The 19952-nt window shown below is 39.9% G+C and overlaps 2 protein-coding genes across 11 annotated transcripts in view; both read left to right on the top strand.

The window, feature by feature from the left end:
- Nucleotides 1-1228: 1228 nt before the first annotated feature.
- KGD4 (alpha-ketoglutarate dehydrogenase subunit 4) lies at nt 1229-14469 on the top strand. Its single transcript, XM_036093427.2, has 4 exons — nt 1229-1380; nt 11828-11891; nt 13496-13683; nt 14209-14469. Exons 1-4 carry the CDS (start codon nt 1339-1341, stop codon nt 14224-14226), a joined length of 312 nt encoding a protein of 103 aa, XP_035949320.1. The 5' UTR covers nt 1229-1338; the 3' UTR covers nt 14227-14469.
- A 5020-nt stretch (nt 14470-19489) lies between these two features.
- The window catches only part of CDK7 (cyclin dependent kinase 7), a 49871-nt gene continuing 49408 nt past the window's right edge, over nt 19490-19952 (top strand). For 9 of the 10 annotated variants that reach the window (XR_013445759.1, XM_078067239.1, XM_078067238.1 and 6 more), the window contains exon 1: nt 19490-19671. Coding sequence is in view for 9 of the 10 variants with exons in the window: in XM_078067239.1 (XP_077923365.1) it covers nt 19606-19671 (66 nt within the window). In the remaining variant the exon portion in view is untranslated. The remainder of the gene's footprint in view (nt 19672-19952) is intronic. The other variant, XM_078067244.1, reaches the window with a different exon arrangement.

Raw genomic sequence — 19952 nt, 5'->3', positions numbered from 1 at the left:
AAACAATTTTTTTAATAGCCTATTTTTTAGAGCAGTTTTAGGTTCACAGCAAAATTGCAGAAAGTAAGAGTTCCCATATACTTACTGCTCCTACACATTCACAGTCTCCCCCACTAACACCATTCCTTACTAGAGTGGTATATTTGTTACTATTGAGCCTATATTAATATGTCATTATTACCCAAAAGTGGTACATTCTATGGATTTTGACATGTATAATGACATGTATCTACCATTATGGTATCATATAGAATAGTAGTTGCACTGTCCTAAAAAACATTATGCTCTGCCTATTTGTCCCTGGCAATCACTGATCTTGTTACTATCTCTATAATTTTGCCTTTTCCATAATGTCATATAGTTGGAGTCATTCAGTATGTAAGTTTTTCAAATACCGTCTTTTACTCCTACCAAAGATGTGTTTGAGTGCCTGTGTTCCTACAACCTCCCCAGGATGTGTTATCCAAATTATGTATGTTGACCAGTTGGATGGGTGAAAATAGTGTTTCAGTGTAATTTAAATTTTATCAGAAGGGCCCATTTGGGGGCACAATAATATATTTCTAAGAAGCTTCCCAGATTTAGAAACCACTGATCTAGATCATCAAAACAAATGTGTCACTCTATTTAAAACAACTTATGGCTACATTACCTACAAAATTATGTTAAGTGGCTGCAACATATCGTGTATTAAAATTTATAACAACATAAACTAATATTTGCCACAAAATTTAGTATAATTTTTGGGGAATGATATGGAAGCATTATGCTTCAAAAAGAAAAACAGACTTTTGAGTTCTCTCATACTTGAAGCAGACAGCAGTTTAATACCAGGACTAATGGTAGATCCTATCAAGTAATGCCAGTAAGTGAGGGAATAATAAGCCTAGTGTAGACCTGGAATTGACCACTCCCTGAGCCTGCCACTAACTCCCAAGTTTTAACGAGATTGTTCGTTTTAGGAAGCCACATGACTTTGTATTACTTATTTGGTTTCAGGTTAAATTTTGGACTCAAATTAGAAACTGGCTATCTGGAGAAGAAATGGCCCTAGTTTACTCGTCGGCTGATGGCAGAACAAACCCAACACCACACACCTTCGTCTGCAAAACTGAACAATGGGGAGCACGTGGGGCAGTTGCTAGGCGGGAAGTGGGGCGGGGTGGGGCGGGGCCAGGCACAGAGGGTGGGTTCGCTCGGTAGTGGAGGAGGATCCGGGAGCGCCCGCTCGTCCCTCCTCCGTGACGCCACAGGCAGGGCCCGCCCCCAGCTGCCCAGGACTCCTGTTATCTCTGCGCCTAGCGAGCGCGCCGGAAGCTGCTGCCCCATCCTGGGGTCATGATGGGCAGTAAGATGGCGTCTGCCAGCAGGGTCGTTCAGGTAAAGAAATTCGGTCGCTTTTTCGCACCGTGGGCGGTAGGGCTAGTGCTGATTATAGCAAAGGCGCTGGGGAGACAGGGCGGTGGCGGAGGCTGCGCGGTCACCGCGGCCTTGGCTAGCGCCAGCGACGCGGCCCGAAGGTATGTGTGAAAATTGGACCTTGAGCCCATTGGGTCGGGCAGTGAGCCGGGACTGTAGCTGAGGGTTCCAGCCAGGCTGCAGGACTGCAGTGTATCAGCACGTAGGCACAGAGCAGCTACGCGGTTCCCGGACTGTACTCTGCCAGGATCTCCGTAGCCCTCTTAGGAGTCGGCGGGCTAGGCTGCCCTGGCAATAGTCTGGCCAATCGACGTTCAGCATTGTCAGTGATGTCCCGGATCAGCCAATCGTAAGGACGGCGGTAACGGCGAGTGGAAGGAAGCGAACCTTGTATCTGACCCAGTGTCCCTTCAAGGTCTCGGGAATGGCAGGAGAGCTGGCCCTGCGAGCTGCGTCCTTACCCCGGGCCTGTTCTCCCCCACCAGTCCAGGCGTCTAGTTACTGGCTGGATGGAGGGAGTTGGAGGGGGGAAAAGATATTATTTATCTATAATGCTTTTACATTACATTGCAGATGTTGGTTTCCCAAGCTCTTTTTCCCTTGAGTTTAGATTGGTAGCTAGAGGAACTTTGTTAATCCGAACATCATTTACTAACTCCTGATAGCTTTTATGTTTGCTTCTCCAGCTGTGATTGCTTAAATAGGAGAGGTAAAGTTGGTATATAAAGGGACACAATCTCCACATTTGTGGTTGTTTTACACAGTCTGTGTAAAATATACTCTCAAAGTATATTACTATCATTTTTAACTTTGATACGAGAAGTGCATTTACCTTTGCACAAATACACCTCTTATTTAAAAAATTTTTATTGTTATGTTAATCACCATACATTACATCATTAGCTTTTGGTGTAGTGTTCCATGATTCATTGTTACAAATACACCTCTTAAAAAGACTTCTTTTTTTTTTTTTTTTTTAAGATTTTATTTATTTGCGAGAGAGAGAATGAGAGAGAGCACGAGAGGGAGGAGGGTCAGAGAGAGAAGCAGAGTCCCTGCTGAGCAGGGAGCCCGATGTGGGACTCGATCCCGGGACTCCAGGATCATGACCTGAGCCGAAGGCAGTTGCTTAACCAACTGAGCCACCCAGGCGCCCCTTAAAAAGACTTCTTAAAGTTGTTTCGGTTTGAAAGATAATCCTAGATCCCAGCCTTCGGTCTCATTGCAAGGAATGATCCTTACTTACCACTCATTCAGTGGGTAGATATTGAGCATTAACTAATTAAAGATTCTGGGAGGACAAGGAGAACCTCTAACAAAGGACTGGTATCCATAATGTATAACCATACATATCCATAATATATAGCTCAATTTAAAAACGGACTAAAAAGTTGAAACTGCACAAAAGAAGATACACAAATGAGCAATAAGCCTGTGAAAAGATGCTCTACTTCATTACTTGCCAGGACGATTCAAATTAAAGCCAGGAAGTACTACTGCATCTACCAAAGTTATTAAAATTTTAAAAACTGGCGGGGCGCCTGGGTGGCTCAGTTGTTAAGCGACTGCCTTCGGTTCAGGTCATGATCCCAGGGTCCTGGGGTCGAGCCCCGCATCGAGCCCCCTCCCTGCTCAGCGAGGAGCCTGCTTCTCCCTCTCCCACGCCCCCTGCTTGTGTTCCCTCTCTCGCTGTGTCTCTTTCTGTCAAATAAATAAAATTTTTTAAAAATCTTAAAAAAAAATTATTTAAACTGGCAATACAGAGAGATGACAATGTGAAGCACCTGAAACCCATACGTTGCTGGTAGGAGTATAATTCGTATAGCCACTTTTTAAAATCTGTTTTGTCAGTCTCTGGTAGTTAAACATACGTACCCCGTGACCTAGCAATTTTACTCATAGGTTTATACCCAGGAGAAATAACATACATTTATCTACAAAAAGACATAAAAATGTCTGAATGCCAAGCATATATATTTGATATATAGACTGATGTAAGCAGAAAAATGATAATTTATCATTTACAAAATCATTTTGACTGCATGAGACATGAGACATGGGAAGAAGGTTTGAGATTTACAAGTGAAGTGAAGATACACCTCCGGGAAGGAGGTTGAGAGTGCTGGTTATAGAATATTGAATGGTCCCTGTGTCCTAGGCTAGATAAGAAAGGAGGTCAAGTCAGGGTGGAACCAGTTGACTGGAAAAAAGAACAATCAAAGAAATGAAGGGTTTGGTGAAGCTTATAGTGGGAAGTAACAGAGAAGAGTTATACTTTAAAAGTTGTAGTTGAGGTTAGATTTTAGGTTATTTTAGGGACAATAAAGCTCTGAACTCAGTAAAGAATTAAAAGAACTTTTCAGAAGTAAATACTGAAGTAGAAGGAACATAAAGGTAAATAGGCAACTCAGAAGTTTTGTTAAAGGAAATAGTGCATGAAAAGAGGAAAATGAAAAAAATCACAGAATAATGAAGGAAAAGATTAGAAGGATTCAGAGAAAGTCATAGAAGTAGATAAAAACAGGAAACTGCAACTTTTATATAATAAGTAGTCTCTGAAAAAGTAAAAGCAAATAGAACAAGTCTGAAAACCTGTAAGTTACTAAAACTTGCCTGATGTAAAAGAAGACTTAAACCTATACCTTAGGCTTGAGAGAATTAACCAACTGTGTTTGAGTAATGGGTATATTCTAGTAGAATCTTGAAAATTTTTTTTAATATTTATTTATTTATTAGAGAGCACGCGTATGCGCAAGTGCTCACATGGGGAGGAGGGGGCAGAGAGAGTGGGAGACAAGCTGACTCACCAACGAGCGGGGAGCCTGACGCATACAGGGCTGGATCCCAGGACCCTGAGGTCATGACTTAAGCCGAAACCAAGAGTTGGATGCCCAACTGACTAAGCCACCCAGGAGCCCCTAGAATCTTTAGATTTTTAAAGGAGAAAAAGAAAAAATTGGGGTGATCCAGGCTACAAGACCAAGCACTTAACAGAGAACGAAAGAGTTTTCAACAATAATAGTTCATAAAGGAGGACATGTGGATAACATTTAAGGTAAAGATGGAAAATGTGAACCAGAGATATATCTAGCTACATTGACCTTCAAGTTGTAAAGGCCACAAATCCTTCTACATCTTCAGTAACTCAGGGAATATTGTTCCCTGGAGCCCTTCCTACTAGATCTCCCAGAGAATGAAAGACAACTAAGGAATATTTAGTTGTACTTGGAGTTGTTTAAACATGGGAAACGGATATGAACGTTGAATGTATGTGGCTGTAAGAACTAAGACTAAATAATGGAGATACGGGGGAAAGACTTTTGGTAATACTATTGTTTGACAGTATAGCTCTAGTTCAACTTTTAAAATGGAGGAATAAGGGGGAAGAGTATATAAAAGGTAGAATACACTTGCTACTGCCCCTGGTTATTAACTGGTAGTAAAAGATGGGAAGGAAAGCAGAGAAGAGATCCCGATCACCTGCTTTCATTCTTTCTCATAATAATGAACCAATGGGTAGTATCTCAGAAAGTGGCCATTAAGGGAATTATGTAAAGATAGTAATGTAAATATAAATACACAAAAGTACAATTTACAAATCTTTCCAAATTAAAAAAATCCCACAAACGAAAGCAAAGAAAAAGGTAATATGACAAAGGAATTTATTTTTAAATAATCATAAAATGATGTGACAAAATATACCAAACTTGTGAATTATATCTGTAAATGTAAATGGTCTAAATCAAATTATTATTCTCAAATTGGCTAACAAATGCCTATCCAATGCTATGCTATATATGAGGCATACCTAAAACTAAGAGACTTAGAAAGGTAAAATTAAAAATTAAAAGCTATTTGACTGATCTGTGACAAAGGAGCAAACGCAATAGATGGAGAAAAGATAGTCTTTTCAATAAATGTTGTGGAACAACTGGATATCCACTTGGAAAAAAATGAATCTAGACATAGACCTTATACCCTTCACAAAAATTGACTCAAAATGGATCATAGAATTGTATGTAAAATGCAAAACTAGAAAATAACATAAGAAAAAATGTAGATGATATTGGGTTTGGCTGTGACTTTTTATTATTTATTTATTTATTCCCCCCCAAAGATTTATTTATTTATTTTGACAGAGAGAGAGAGAGAGTAACATGCATATAAGTTTCCTCCATGTCTTTTCATGGCTTGATGCCCAAGCACGGATGAGCAGAAGCAGGGGGAGGGACAGAGGTAGGGGGAGGGGCAGAGGCAGAGAGAGAAGCAGGTTCCCCACTGAGCAGGGAGCCCAATTCAGGACTGGATCCCAGGACCTTGGGATCATGACCTGAGCTGAAGGGAAACGCCCAACCAACTGAGCCACCCAGGCGTCCCTGGCTATGACTTTTTAGATACAACACCAAAGACATGATATGTGAAAGAAATAATTGATAAGCTGGATGTTATTCAAGTTAAAATCTTCTTGTCTGCAAAAGACAGTTAAGATAGTGAAATGACAAGCCACAGACTGGGAGAAAATATATGCGAAAAACATTTAATAAAGGACCATTATCCAAATTATACAAAGAACTCTTAAAACTTAACAATAACAAGACAACCTGATTTAAAAATGGGCAGGGTGGGTGCCTGGGTGGCTCAGTTGGTTAAGCGACTGCCTTCGGCTCAGGTCATGATCCCAGGGTCCTGGGATCGAGTCCCACATCGGGCTCCCAGCTCAGCGGGGAGCCTGCTTCTCCCTCTGACCCTCTCCCCTCTCATGCTGTTTCTCTCTCGCTCGCTCTCTAATAAATAAATAAATAAAATCTTTAAAAAAAATAAATAAATAAAAATAAAAATGGGCAGGGTGCCTGGGTGGCTCATTCCATTAAGTGTCTGGCCCTTGATCTCAGCTCAGGTCTTGATAGGGTCCTGAGTTTGAGTTTGAGCCCTGCGCTGGGCTGTGGAGCCTACATAAAGACAACAACAACAAAATGGCTTAAAGACCTGAACAGACCCCTCATCAAAGAAGACAGATCACACACAGGCATATGAAAAGATGCTCATTATCATATGTCATCATGGATTTGCAAATTAAGACAACAATGAAATATCACTTCATACCGATTAGAGTGGCCAAAATCCAGAAGAACATTGATACCACCAAATGCTGGCAAAGATCTGGAGCATTAGGCACTCTCGTTCACTCCTGGTGAGAATGCAATATGGTACAGCCTCTTTGGAAGGCAGTTTGGCAGTTTCTTTAAAAACTTGATATACTTTTACTATATGATCAAACAATTGCACTTTGCTGTTTACCCAAATGAGTTGAGAACTTATATCTACATAGAAACCTGCACATGGATATTTATAGCAGCTTTATTCATAATTGTAAAAATTTGGAAGCAACCAAGATATCCTTTAGTAGTAGGTAAATAGATAACATAAACTGTGGTACATCCAGACAATGGACTGTTATCCAACACTAAAAAGAAATTTGCTATCAAGCCGTGAAAAGACATGGAGGAAACTTATATGCATGTTACTAAGTGAAAGAAACCGAACTGAAAAGACTACTTACTGAACGATTCCAAATACATGACATTCTGGAAAAGACAGAACTATGGAGACAGTAAAAAGATCAGTGGTTGCCAGGGGTTTGTTGGGGAGGAAGTGATAAATTGCATATGGATCTGATATTTTAATGTAAAAAATGAAGCCAAAGTTGCAAAGAATTATACATGCACAAATGAGTGCATATAAAACTGATAAAATCTAAATAAGCTATATGGACTGTACCAATGTCAGTTTCCTGGTTTTGTTACTGTGCTATAGTTCTGTAAGATATTACTGTAGTAGGAAACTGAATGAAGGTACCTGCAATTTCCCTGTACATTTCTTGCAACTTCCTATGACTCCATAATTATTTCAAAATTGAAAATTAAAAGAAATAAAACCATGCAATACCAAATGAAAACAAGACTTTTTTTTTTTTTTTAAAGATTTTATTTATTTATTTGAGAGAGAGAGAGAATGAGAGACAGAGAGCATGAGAGGGGGGAGGGTCAGAGGGAGAAGCAGACTCCCTGCCGAGCAGGGAGCCCGATGCGGGACTCTATCCCGGGACTCCAGGATCATGACCTGAGCCGAAGGCAGTCGCTTAACCAACTGAGCCACCCAGGCGCCCCAAGACTTTCTTTATAACCTGGGAACAGTGAAAACTTTCCCAACTATGCTTTAAAATCAAGATACAGTAAGGAGAAAAAACTGACAATTTGGGCTGTACTAGAAAGAAAAAAACACCTTTACTCATTCAAAAAATTAAAAAGCATTTGACTAAAAAAAAAACTAGGTAAAAAATTTGCAACAGAAAAAGGGTTAATAACCATACTATATAAAGAATTTGTAAGCATAGAAAAATAGGCAAGAGCTGTGAACGTACTCTTCACAGGTGAAGAAATGAAAATGGCTCTTAACCATATGAAAAACTGGACAGCCTCACAATAAGTGAGAATTACAACTACATGGAGATAACATTTTTCCTCACTTAGATTTTATTAAAAATGTACAAGTTAGATAACATAAGTCTGTTGGGAAGGCTGTGTGTAAGCAGGCACTTACCGGTCGCTCTAGGAACCAATATGGGAATGTAAAACAGTAGAACCTCTGTGAAAGAAAATCTAGGAGTATCTCTCAAAATCAGTCTTTTATCTTTTGACCCAGCAATCTCTTTCCTAGGAATCTATCCCACAGATATACTGGCACAGATAAGAATAGTATGAGGATATTTACTGTATGCATTATTTGTAATAAAGACTGGAAACAACCCAAATATCCATTAATGGGACAGGCTGAATAAACTCATGGCATTTATCATGAATTTATACTGACCCCTTAGATTCCAGTCTGAACACCCCAGCATTCTTCCTTCTCTTTCCCCCCCAATCCCACACTTGTATTTTCTTTCTCCCACAGGCAAATCCCTGGCTCCCCCAAATATCAATATAAATGTATGTACTCATTGGCTCAGTCCTACAGTAGATAGAAAATGGTTTCAAAATTGCTATATTTATACAACTCCCAACACCAAACTAAGAAGTTCAAAATTTCTTTGTATTTATTATTATTATTATTACCATCGCCTTTAGACTGAAGTATAGTCTAAGCCCTATGAAAGTTATTTGGATTAGCTCTTTTTTATTCTCTTAGTTATGTTACCCAACTAATACACAGTTAGAGTTGCTTCTTTGTGTTTACATTTAGAGTTTAAAAAGCAAATTTTGAGAGAGGAAAATTTGAGCATAAGCTAAGTATTAGATGATACTGAAGAATTATTTTTAACTTGTGAATTGTGGTAAAATGTATTGGGGTTGTGATTTCACAAAAATCTGTTTTCTGTTAGTGATACATATGGAAGGTATTAACAGGTAAGAGGAGATGGTTGGGATTTGTTTAATGGGGGAAGGGGTGATAAAATAAGATTATATTACTGTTGAAATTGTATAATGTGTTTGTCAGGATTTATTTTATTTTTTGTTTATTAGGGTTTATTATAGTACTTTCTCTACTCTCATGTATTTAGAAAAATTTCTTTTAAGGGGATACCAGGGGCACCTGGATGGCTCAGTTAAGCATCTGATTTCAGCTCAGGTCATGATCTCAGGGTCCTGGATCAAGCCCTGCATTGGGCTCCCTGTTCAGTGGGGAGTCTGCTTGTCTGTTTCCCTCTGCCCCTCCCCCTGCTCATTCTCTCTCTCTCTCTCTCCTTCTCTCAAATAAATAAATAAAATCTTTTAAAAGGTGGACACGAAGGGCACCTGGGTGGCTCAGTCGGTTAAGTGGCTGCCTTCGGCTCAGGTCATGATCCCAGGGTCCTGGGATCGAGCCCCGCATCGGGCTCCCTGCTCAGCAGAGAGACTGCTTCTCCCTTTCCCTCTGCCTGCCGCTCTGCCTACTTATGCTATCTCTCTGTCAAATAAATAAATTTAAAAAAATCTTAAAAAAAAAAAAGGACATGATACTGGAAATTTAATCTATAAGGGCATATCACATCATATTTTTAAGTGTGCAAAAGTAATGCTAAAATGGATTCTCTGTGTACGTACGGTTGTGTAAGTGTGTGTATACATACATAGTTAGTCCTAACTTACAAATGGTCTCTATTCACTCACTTGGCAAATGTTTCCTGAGCATTTAGTATGTACCAGGAACTACTGCAGAAATGCCAATTTCTCTGACTCTGCCTTTTCAGGAGCTTAGCTGTCCTGTAATCATTGGTTCATTGATCTGTCCTCTCCATAATATTCTTAAAATGTTCAGGATGCCATGGAAACACAAAGGAGGAGTTTTAAAATCAGACTTTGAAATCAGGAAAGCTTTTTAGAGGGGAGTGATATTTGATTGTTTTAAAAGATAAACAGATGAGGGGCACCTGGATGGCTCAGTCTGTTAGGTGTCTGCCTTCAGCTCAGGTCATGATACTAGGGTGTTTGCATTGAGCCCCGCTTCGGGTGTCCTGCTCAGCGGGGAGTCTGCTTCTCCCTCTGCCCCTTTCCCTGTTCGTGCTCTCTCTCTTGCCCCCCTTTGCTCTCTCTCAAATAAATAAATGAAATCTTAAGAACAAAACAAAACAAAACCAGATGAAAGCATGAGGCATGGAAGTGGGGCGGGACTGAGGATAGATTTCCTGGCAGAGAACACAAGCTGTAGATTGAATGGCATGATGAATAGGGAACAGAAAAGTACTTCAGAATACCTGGAATAAAATTAAAAAAAAAAAAGAATACCTGGAATAAAAGGTCTATAAGACAGTGGTGGGGAATGAGGCTTGAGAGGTAAGGAAATGCCAGATCAGGATGGGCCTTGTGAAGGACAGATGTGGAGTTTGAAGTTTATTTTGAAAGCTGTTGAACATTTTAAAAACTTTTAAATGGGGTATTGAGAGTGGATGGCTAGAAGAACATTCTTTCAAGAACCTTGGCTATGAAAAGGGAAAAAGTCACTAGAGGGAGAATTGGTTTTTTAAAAATTTTTATTTAAGTATAGTTGACACACAATATTACATTAGAGTTTTGTTGTTTTTTTTAAAGATTTTTATTTATTTATTCATGAGGACAGAGAGAGCGCACAAGCAGAGGGAGGGGCAGGCAGAGGGAGAAGCAGGCTCCCCGTTGAGAAGGGAGCCCGATATGAGGCTCTATCCCAGGATCCTGGGATCACGACCTGAGCCGAAGGCAGACGCTTAACGACTGAGCCCCCCAGGCGCCCTAGAGTTTTGTTTTTTTTACCATGAAAGACTTGTGTGTGCCCTTATGCTGAGGAAGACAACTCTATTCCAGCATTTTCTCTCAGCAGCACAATTGTGGTGGTTTCAGGCGAGTCCCAACAAGCCTATTTACTTCTGTAGTCATATAAAATATATAATATATAGTACATATATACAGATATTTTGCAGATAAACACACATCTCAATATCATTAGTTACAGAGCAACTCAGAGATTAGATGCAAATAGTACTGTTCATTAGAGTCTTAGCATTGTGTATTCAGATAATTTCATATTGAAATGTCCATTTAAGTTCTTCTATGGAATTTTAGGGATAAAACATTAATACTCTGCAAATATCTGTTATAAAAACAATATTCTAAAAATACATATTTCTGTGGGTATAGTCCTCAGACCAAATGTGCTAACAAATGTTTAAGTCTGTTTTATGGGGGTTGGGGATTATAGATAGTATTTTCTTATTTGTGCTTTTTTCGATTTCTTCCGAATTTTTTACACAGAACATGTGTTACTTTTGTAGTCAGAAAAAGTATTTTCCTTTAAAAATTTGTCAGTGAGTGAGAGCCCACACAAGCAGGCGGAGCGGGGGGCATAGGGAGAAGCAGGCTCCTCGCTGATGGGGAACTCAGTCTCTCACCCTGGGACCATGACCTCAGTTGAAGGCAGACGGTTAACCAACTGAGCCTCCCAGGAAAAGTATTTTCTTAATGACCTAAATTTCAGTATGCTTCTTACCCTGTTTTACACTGCTAGATATTGATAGTAGGAAAACAACACTCAATACAAGTCAGGAAACTTTGAATTCTTACCAGGCAGCAGGGCAATATATATCATGCAACATAAAATCTGTGTCATCTTTTTCATAGGGTTGTTTTTGAGGTCAGTTGGTAGTATAGTAAAATGTCTTATCATGTGAAAAGTCCAAAGTTATTATGAAGAACAGATAAACAACTTAATAGTTCATAGACCAGCTTTCCTGGTTGGGGAAGAGTAAAATAGGAAGATTTAAAGTTGCTGTCAAATACTAAGTTAGTTTATTTTAACAAAAGTATCTATGAAGCCCAGTAGGTTGTTTCTTTTATAGTTAACGAGTTTATTTTAGTGCTTCATCTTTTTTTTTCCATGGATTTTATTTTTCTTTTAGGTAGTCAAGCCACATACTCCGTTAATAAGGTTCCCTGACAGAAGAGACAATCCTAAACCTAACGGTAAGTTGTACTTCAGATTTTTAAAAAAATATATGTACAGGCATATGTATATATGAATATTCTATTATAGGCATTATTTCTCATTTTAAAATCAGCGAGACCATTGTAGCTTAGATCACAATGGTCTGCTAGGTTTCATGCAAGTAGAAATTAACTTATTACCTCCATTTAAAAAGGTAGTGACTCAACAGAACATATCTCTGATTTTTTAATGATAACGATTTTATATAGGGAAATTTTTTTTCTTTCCTTTCTTCTGTCCTTTAAAAGACTCTCCTATGCTTACATTGGAGAGATTGTGAGGAACAGTGGCCATTCCTATATTTTTCTCCCAGCTGTCCTTCTTTTCTTTCACTCATTTATTCATTCACTCAATAGATAAAGACTGCCTTAGCCCTGAGCAATCATTTCCTATAAAGTAACTGAAGATTCTGAACAAGTCCTGTTTTCCTTTTGCCCCTCCTTTTTACCTGATCCTTTGTCCCTGTTTTTTTTTTAATTCCAGTATAGTTAACTTACAGTGTCCAGTATAGTGATTCAACAATTCTATACATTACTCAGTGATCATTATGATTGTCCCTGTCTTTATTATAAGATATTTGATCTTTAATTCAGGGAGGAGTTTATCAAATTTTGTAGGGATATATATATATATATATATATATCTTTTTTTTTAAGATTTTATTTATTTATTTGACAGAGAGAGAGCACAAACGGGGAGCGGGAGAGGGAGAAGCATGCTTCCTGCTGAGCAAGGGTGCCCAATTCGGGGCTCCATCCCAGGACCTTGGGATCATGACCTGAGCCAAAGGCAATCGCTTAACCGACTGAGCCAGCCAGGTGCCCCTTATAGGGATATTTTTAACTGTAAATGCCACCATTTGACGAAACTTTTTTTTTTTTAAAGATTTTTTTATTTATTTATTTGAGAGACAGAGAGTGAGCAAGAGAGAGAGAGCACAAGCTGGAGGAGGGGCAGAGGGAGAGGGAGAGGGAGAAGCAGGCTTCCCGCCTAGCAGAGAGCCTGATGCGGGGCTCGATCCCAGGACCCCGGGATCATGACCCGAGCTGAAGGCAGATGCATAACCGACTGAGCCACCCAGGTGCCCCCATTTGACAAAACTTAAGTCAGGTAGATTATCCATATGGGTTGAACTCCACTACCTAGAAATTTTATTATTTTACAAACTTGTTTGATTTAGTAATTCATTCACTTAAAGCTACCTCCTTTTTTTTTAAATATTTCAGTTATTTATTTGAGAGAGACAAAGATAGAGCACGAGCGGGGAGGAGAGGGAGAAGCAGGCTTCCCGCTGAGCAGGGAGCCCAGTGCGGGACTCGATCACAGGACCCCGGGATCATGACCTGAGTCAAAGGCAGACGCTCAACTGACTGAGCCATCCAGGCGCCCCAGCTACTTCCTTATTTAAAAAGAACTTTATGAAATTAAATATAGGTACTCAACTAAGTTACTCAATAATACCTCTCAGAATTACACTTAGCATTTGAAGAATGACTTGCTTACTCAATAATAGATAACTCAAAATAGTATTTTAAGACACCTGAACAATTTATTTCTCTAATTACATTTTTTTTTTTTTCAGTATCAGAAGTTTTGAGATCAGCAGGACTACCGTCTCACTCTTCTTCAATTTCACAGCATTATAAGGGAAGTAAATCCCCAGATTTGCTGGTGCATCAGGGTCCACCAGACACTGCAGAAATAATAAAAACATTACCTCAGAAATACAGAAGGAAACTTGTATCTCAAGAAGAAATTGAATTTATCCAAGTATGTCATTGCTCTTTATCTTAGTACTGTGCAAAACACATGAACATTTTTGGCTTTTGGAATTTCATAGGCTGATTTACTTGCTCTTTCCATCACCTTGTCATGGTGGGTCAGTCGCTAAGACCAAAACAGTCAGGTAGACCAGGACTATGAGAAATAAACCATGTACAAGCCCTCAGTAAAAGTACATGAAGGAATATATGTGTGGAAGTAGAATATGGGAAGTAGCAATAGCTATAACCACATGAAAAAAGCTCGGTAGAATCCTTGGTAATTTTTCAGTGTGAAGGGCTGCTGAGACCATGAAATTTGAGGACCACCAATCAGGGTCAACCTTGAGTCCTTTCCAGATCAGAAATTGTTCATAACATTGATAGGAGTGCCTAAGAGGAAAACCAAAACTGTTTTTTTTTAAACACCTAAAGATCATTTGCTTAAAATAGTGTAAATTCATATAGTGGCCATGAGAACATTTCTTCTGTAAATTTAACACCTAATCTTTTTGCTTTGTTTTTTCCTTTTCAGCGTGGAGGTCCAGAATAATCACTGACAGTGTGGCTGCTGTTTGTCATCAGACAAAAGACTAGTCTTTACAATAAAGGACTTCCAAAATGGCACACGAGAAATTATATAGTAAACAACTTGAATAAATACTCTGCAAAAAAAAAGAAATCTAGAAAATTTAGATGGACAATTGTATCTCCTAATATATGTATCTTGGTCAGCTTCTCCACAAGCTTACCTAATTGTTTATATGCTTATTAAAGTATACATTTTTAAATGTTAGCCTATTAATTTACTCTCGATTATCAAGTATTACCAGTGTTGAGCTACTAAAAGCACACAATATCTAGTAAACTATCACAGGTTTTCCATGATTTCCCTTTTGTTTCAGTTTCTTTTTAGACATGGAAAGATTTATTAGAATTGCTGCTTTTGGGAAGTGATTTTCCTGAAATTGGATGAGGATCAGTGAAAGAATGACTCCATTATTTGTTCTTAGTTTTCCTCCCCTTTTTTTCATTCACAAAGTTACTGGAGTATAACTAGTTTAAAAAGTGTATCCTACCCTAAACGATAAAAATATAGTCAAGGTAAAATAGGTGACTTTGTGGTATTAAAACTGGGAGTTAATACAAAAGATTATTTGTAACCTATATTCAGAAGAAAATACCAGAGTTTAAAATGGAAAATAAGAGATCAAAATGAATATAACCTAGAAATAGGTGTTTGATTAGAAATTGCAACTTACTATGTTATTAGGGGTGTTAAGAAAGTCTTATTCTTTATTTTACTGTTTTAATTATCATCTGTGCAAATTCTGGAAACCACTAACTTTCTCAAACTTAATGTCTGAAAGTCTCATAAAATCAACCTAAATATTTACCTTACTAAGGCAATTTATGAAACTTTAATAGGGTCTTACAGTGCCAAGGGTATGTATTATTGTGAAAGTAAAGCCTCACAAAGCTAAATAAATTTTCTTCCATACCTTGAATGATTTCTAGAATATGCTTTAAAGAAGTCATCCCTAATAGTAAGGGTAGCTTTTGGGCATTAGACAGAGTCGAGGGGCGCCTGGGTGGCTCGCTTGGTCGAGCGTCTGCCTTCGGTTCGGGTCGTGATCCCGGGGTCCTGGGATAGAGCCCCGTGTTGGGCTCCCTGCTCAGTGGGGAGCCTGCTTCTCCCTCTCCTCCCCACTCACTCTTTTTTTTTTTTAAAGATTTTATTTATTTATTTATTTGAGAGAGAGAGAATGAGAGAGAGCACATGAGAGGGGGGAGGGTCAGAGGGAGAAGCAGACTCCCTGCCGAGCAGGGAGCCCGATGCGGACTGGATCCAGGGACTCCAGGATCATGACCTGAGCCGAAGGCAGTCGCTTAACCAACTGAGCTGTCCAGGCGCCCCTCCCCACTCACTCTTGATCTCTGTTACTATCTCTGTCTGTCTCTGAAGTAAATTTAAAATCTTTTTTTTTTTTAAAGATTTTATTTATTTATTTGACAGAGAGACAGCGAGAGAGGGAACACAAGCAGGGGGAGTGGGAGAGGGAGAAGCAGGCTTCCTGCCCAGCAGGGAGCCCAATGCGGGGCTCGATCCCACGACCCTGGGATCATGACCTGAGCCAAAGGCAGACGCTTGACGACTGAGCCACCCAGGCGCCCCTAAATTTAAAATCTTTGAAAAAAAAAAAGTCGAATTGTTGAGTATTGCTCATTTGCCTGTGAACTAAGCTTTGCTTTTTTTTTTTTTTAAGATTTTATTTATTTATTTGACAGAGAGAACACAAGCGGGGGAGTGAGAGAGGGAGAAGCAGGCCTCCCGCGGAGCAGGGAGCCCGATGCGGGACTCGATCCCAGGACCCCGGGACCATGACCTGAGCCGAAGGCAGTTGCTTAATGACTGAGCCACCCAGGCGCCCCATGCTTTTTTTCTTTTTTTGCTATTCTGTAGTTGATCTGCTTCTCTTATAAATTCTCTGTTGTGGCCTAGTATAGATGTTGCCCAAGTCGAATATGAGACAGGTGTTTGGTACTAGCAGTAAGCTGTTCTGGTGACTCAGAAAAACAATGTGATTCATGATTTTTCTGTTATCATTTTAAAAACTTAATTGGAAAATATTCATAAAAGTTAGCACTATTCTATTTTTTCTCCCTAATTTTTTCATTTCAGTAAAAGGAAGCCAATATTTTTGCTTTCCGAAACAGAGTGGGTTCAGGTAATGAAGAGTGACTTCTGTGTTACTGTGGGCCAGCAGTCAGAAGCCCCAATACTAGAACCGTCTGAAGGCCATCTTTACTACAGCTCCTACCGTGAATGTCGCAATGAAAAAAATTACCACTTTTACAGAATTAGTGAGCATAAGTATGGCAAAAAGGCATGTTCAGTGGGAATTGGTGTCGTAGGATGAGCTCCCAAAGAGATGGTATAGGAGGAATTCTGGCCTAGCTTTAAATAAATAGGCTGTATTTTCATTTAGGAGATAAGCACTTAAATATATATATAATCACCTGCCAAGTGCTGAATTTGTTCAAGCTTCAGTTTTCCTCCCTAATACTGTACAATATGATAGGATCCATTAGTGAATTGTGTATTACTTTTCTTTTTAATTTTTATTTATTTGTCAGAGAGAGCACAACCCCGGGAGTGGCAGGCAGAGGGAGAAGCAGCAGGCTCTCTGCGGAGCAGGGAGCCCGATGCAGGGCTCGATCCCAGGACCCTGGGATCATGACCTGAGCTGAAGGTAGACGCTTAACCAACTGAGCCCCCCAGGTGTCCCTATTGTGTATTACTTTGTAGCAAATCAAAACTTAATGACTGAAAGCCCAAAATGTGGCTAAAAACAACAATAATCACTTAATAGCTCATTGTTTCTCTGGGTCTGGAATTCTGGAGCAGTTTGGCTGTGCAGTTCTGCTCCCGGTCTTTCAGGAGGTTGTAATCAGATGCCAGCTGGGGCTGCAGTTATTGAAGGCTTGACTGGAGCTATATGATCTACCTCCAGGGTGGCTCACTCATATGATTGGCAAGTTGATGCTGGCTGTTGGCAGGAGGTCCCAGGTGCTCCTCACATAGGCCTCTTTACACGGCTACCTGATTGAATTCTTGACATGATGGATGACTTCCCTCAGAGCAAATGATCTAAGCATGCAAAGCAAAAGAAGCAATGCCTTTTATGATCTACTTAAAAGTTACACGTACTGAATTCTGCCATATTCTACAGGTCACACAGAACAGTTTGTTTCACTGTGGGAGTAGACTACACAAGTGCATTGATACCAGAAGGAAAGATTCATTGGGACCACCTTGAAAGCTGGCTATAGCTAATACGTGCAAGTGCTTTGTAAACTGGACAATGCTATACAGATGCTGAATGGCATTTTATACATACAGTGACCCAGTAAACCCAGAATATTACCTAAATAACTGCCTTTTTTACCATACTTAAAATGTCCCCAAATCAGAATTTACTTAGCATCATAGTATAATGCAGTTATTATCAATTCATATGCCATGATACACTTTGGAACCTCTAGCCTCACAAGTGTACCATCACATTTAGCTCACTACTTATTTCTACTACAAGTGAGGTTAGATTACTGTTAAAGTAATAACTTTCAGAAGGAACTTCGACCTAAGTTCTATGATACCATGTATCATTAGGTATATCTTGACATAAGAGAAAAATAGTAAAGATGGTGTTTTGTGTAATGTATGAGAATTTTGTCTATGAACATATCAAAACTCAATAAAAACCCAAGTGACAAAGAGCTGGAAGGTGACCAGTAATAGTTACATGATAGCTAACAAACTGAGCACTGTCAGACACTTTTCTAAGGGTTTTGGAAATGTAAAACATTTAAGCCTTGCAGCAACCCAATGAGTAGTCCTATTATAAATTAGAAAACTAGGAACGAAAAGGTTAAATATTTTGCCCAAGTAATAAATCTAGTGACTGAACACTTGTGAGGTCAGTATTCAAATGCAAGTAGTCTAGATCCAGAGCAAGAACTCAACCCTGACTCTGTGTTACCGTGACTTAATTATGAACCTTAGTATTCTGCTGCCTTCTTCAACACCTCTGAAGATGAATATTCTCAACTCTTAGAAACATCAAATGCTTCAGTTCAAAACCTTGGAATTATCAGGGTTTTTTTTCCGCCACAACCCAGATCCAGTCTGTCAGCAAATCCTATTGGCTAGAAGTCAAATTGATAAAATCTTATATAGCCATCGGGATAACTGCAATAATTCTCTCACTGGCCTTGCTTTTTTTGCTTTCTAAGTCTATATTGTGGTCTCTCAAAACAGCCATTAGTGAACTTTCTAAAACATTAAGTCAGATCATACCACTTTGCAGAAAACTGCAGTGGCCTTTTTTTTTTTTTTTTTTTTTGCAGTGGCTTTTCAGTGACGTCTTTTAACACCCTGTTTTAAACTGCAAGCCCTACCCTTTCCCTGCTTTATCTCTGTAGAACTTAACAGTATGTATCATAACATATTTTATTTCCTTCCATTGGAAAGCATGGATCTTTGTCTTTTTCCCTGCTGATTTCTCAGTCTGCAACAGAGCCTGGCACATAGTAAGCGCTCTATATACATATTCGATGAATAAGTGAATTAATGTGTTTAACGTGTTGATTTGCATGAAAACTTATGAGAATCAAGGTTGAGTACTCACAATTAACACTTAATTGAGCACTTACTATGTCTAAACTTTCTGGGTGTTTCATTTAGTCTTCACAATCAGTTATGATGTCGCCTATTATTACCATTTTACAGAATAGAAAACTGATGACCAGAAGTCTGTTCCACAGCACGAAATTCTTCAGTGGACTTGGATTTTGTTTCCCCAGGAGTACTTCACAAAGGACTGAATTAAGAGAGCCTCTAGACCAGCCCTTAAGAACTGGGCTCTCTTCCAAGTAACCTGAGATTGCGACGCCAAGCGTCCATAGCAACCTTGGCGACGGACGCCCTTGAGCAAGAACCAGAAAGCGAGATTAGGGATGAGGTCAAGCCTTCCACACTCATACACACCCATTAAATCCCGAACTCAGAATATCATATCAGAACGCTGACCTGTCCCCAGTAGTGAAGGGAATATCGAAGTTAAAACGGTAACAGGGTGACAGAGTCACCTGCGAAAACACTCCGCTTCCGGCACCAACAGGCTACGGAGTGACAGGGCGGGGACTGCGCAAAAAAGCCAACGAACCCTGCCTCGCTCAGCTTCCGTAGGGCGGGCTCTAGCCGGACTTATTTAGCAGCGCCCAAGCCCAAACCGGAAGTCGGGGCGGAGCTAATAAAGCGTCGGCGCCCTCTCAACGGAAGCGGCTGTTGGAGGCTTTAAGGTAGCTTTAAATTCCTGGTGTCTCGGGAGTTCGCCCCTTTCTGTTGGAGTCGAGTTTCGTGCGACGGATGGCGGTGGACGTGAAGTCGCGAGCAAAGCGTTATGAAAAACTGGACTTCCTCGGGGAGGGACAGGTGAGGCTCTCGGCGGGATTCGGAGGTCTCTGAACAGAGAACGCGGAGCCGCCTCACACCCTCACAGATTTTCTGGTGCAATTGAGAGGACTGACCTGGCTACTCCTTTTTGGGCGAGGCTGCCCAGACGCACCTGCTGCCCCTTGTGTGTACCCTCGAGGGGAACCCCTAAGCGGCCCTGTCCTTTTTTTTTTTTTAAGATTTTATTTATTTATTTGACAGAGAGATAGCGAGAGAGGGAACACAAGCAGGGGGAGTGGGAGAGGGAGAAGCAGGCCTCC

Source organism: Halichoerus grypus, chromosome 2 (assembly GCF_964656455.1).
Source record: "Halichoerus grypus chromosome 2, mHalGry1.hap1.1, whole genome shotgun sequence".
In the NCBI taxonomy this organism is placed as follows: domain Eukaryota; kingdom Metazoa; phylum Chordata; class Mammalia; order Carnivora; family Phocidae; genus Halichoerus; species Halichoerus grypus.
The sequence above is the reverse complement of the archived record's forward strand: the minus strand, read 5'-3'. Positions and strand labels throughout refer to the sequence as shown.

What these genes read in the sequence shown, in the direction of transcription:
- KGD4 (XM_036093427.2), top strand. Translation starts at nt 1,339, where the DNA reads ATGATGGGCAGTAAGATGGCGTCTGCCAGCAGGGTCGTTCAG. An exon ending in CTGCCAGCAGGGTCGTTCAG is followed by an intron (nt 1,381 to 11,827) that starts GTAAAGAAATTC and finishes TTTTTCTTTTAG; the next exon opens with GTAGTCAAGCCACATACTCC. An exon ending in AGACAATCCTAAACCTAACG is followed by an intron (nt 11,892 to 13,495) that starts GTAAGTTGTACT and finishes TTTTTTTTTCAG; the next exon opens with TATCAGAAGTTTTGAGATCA.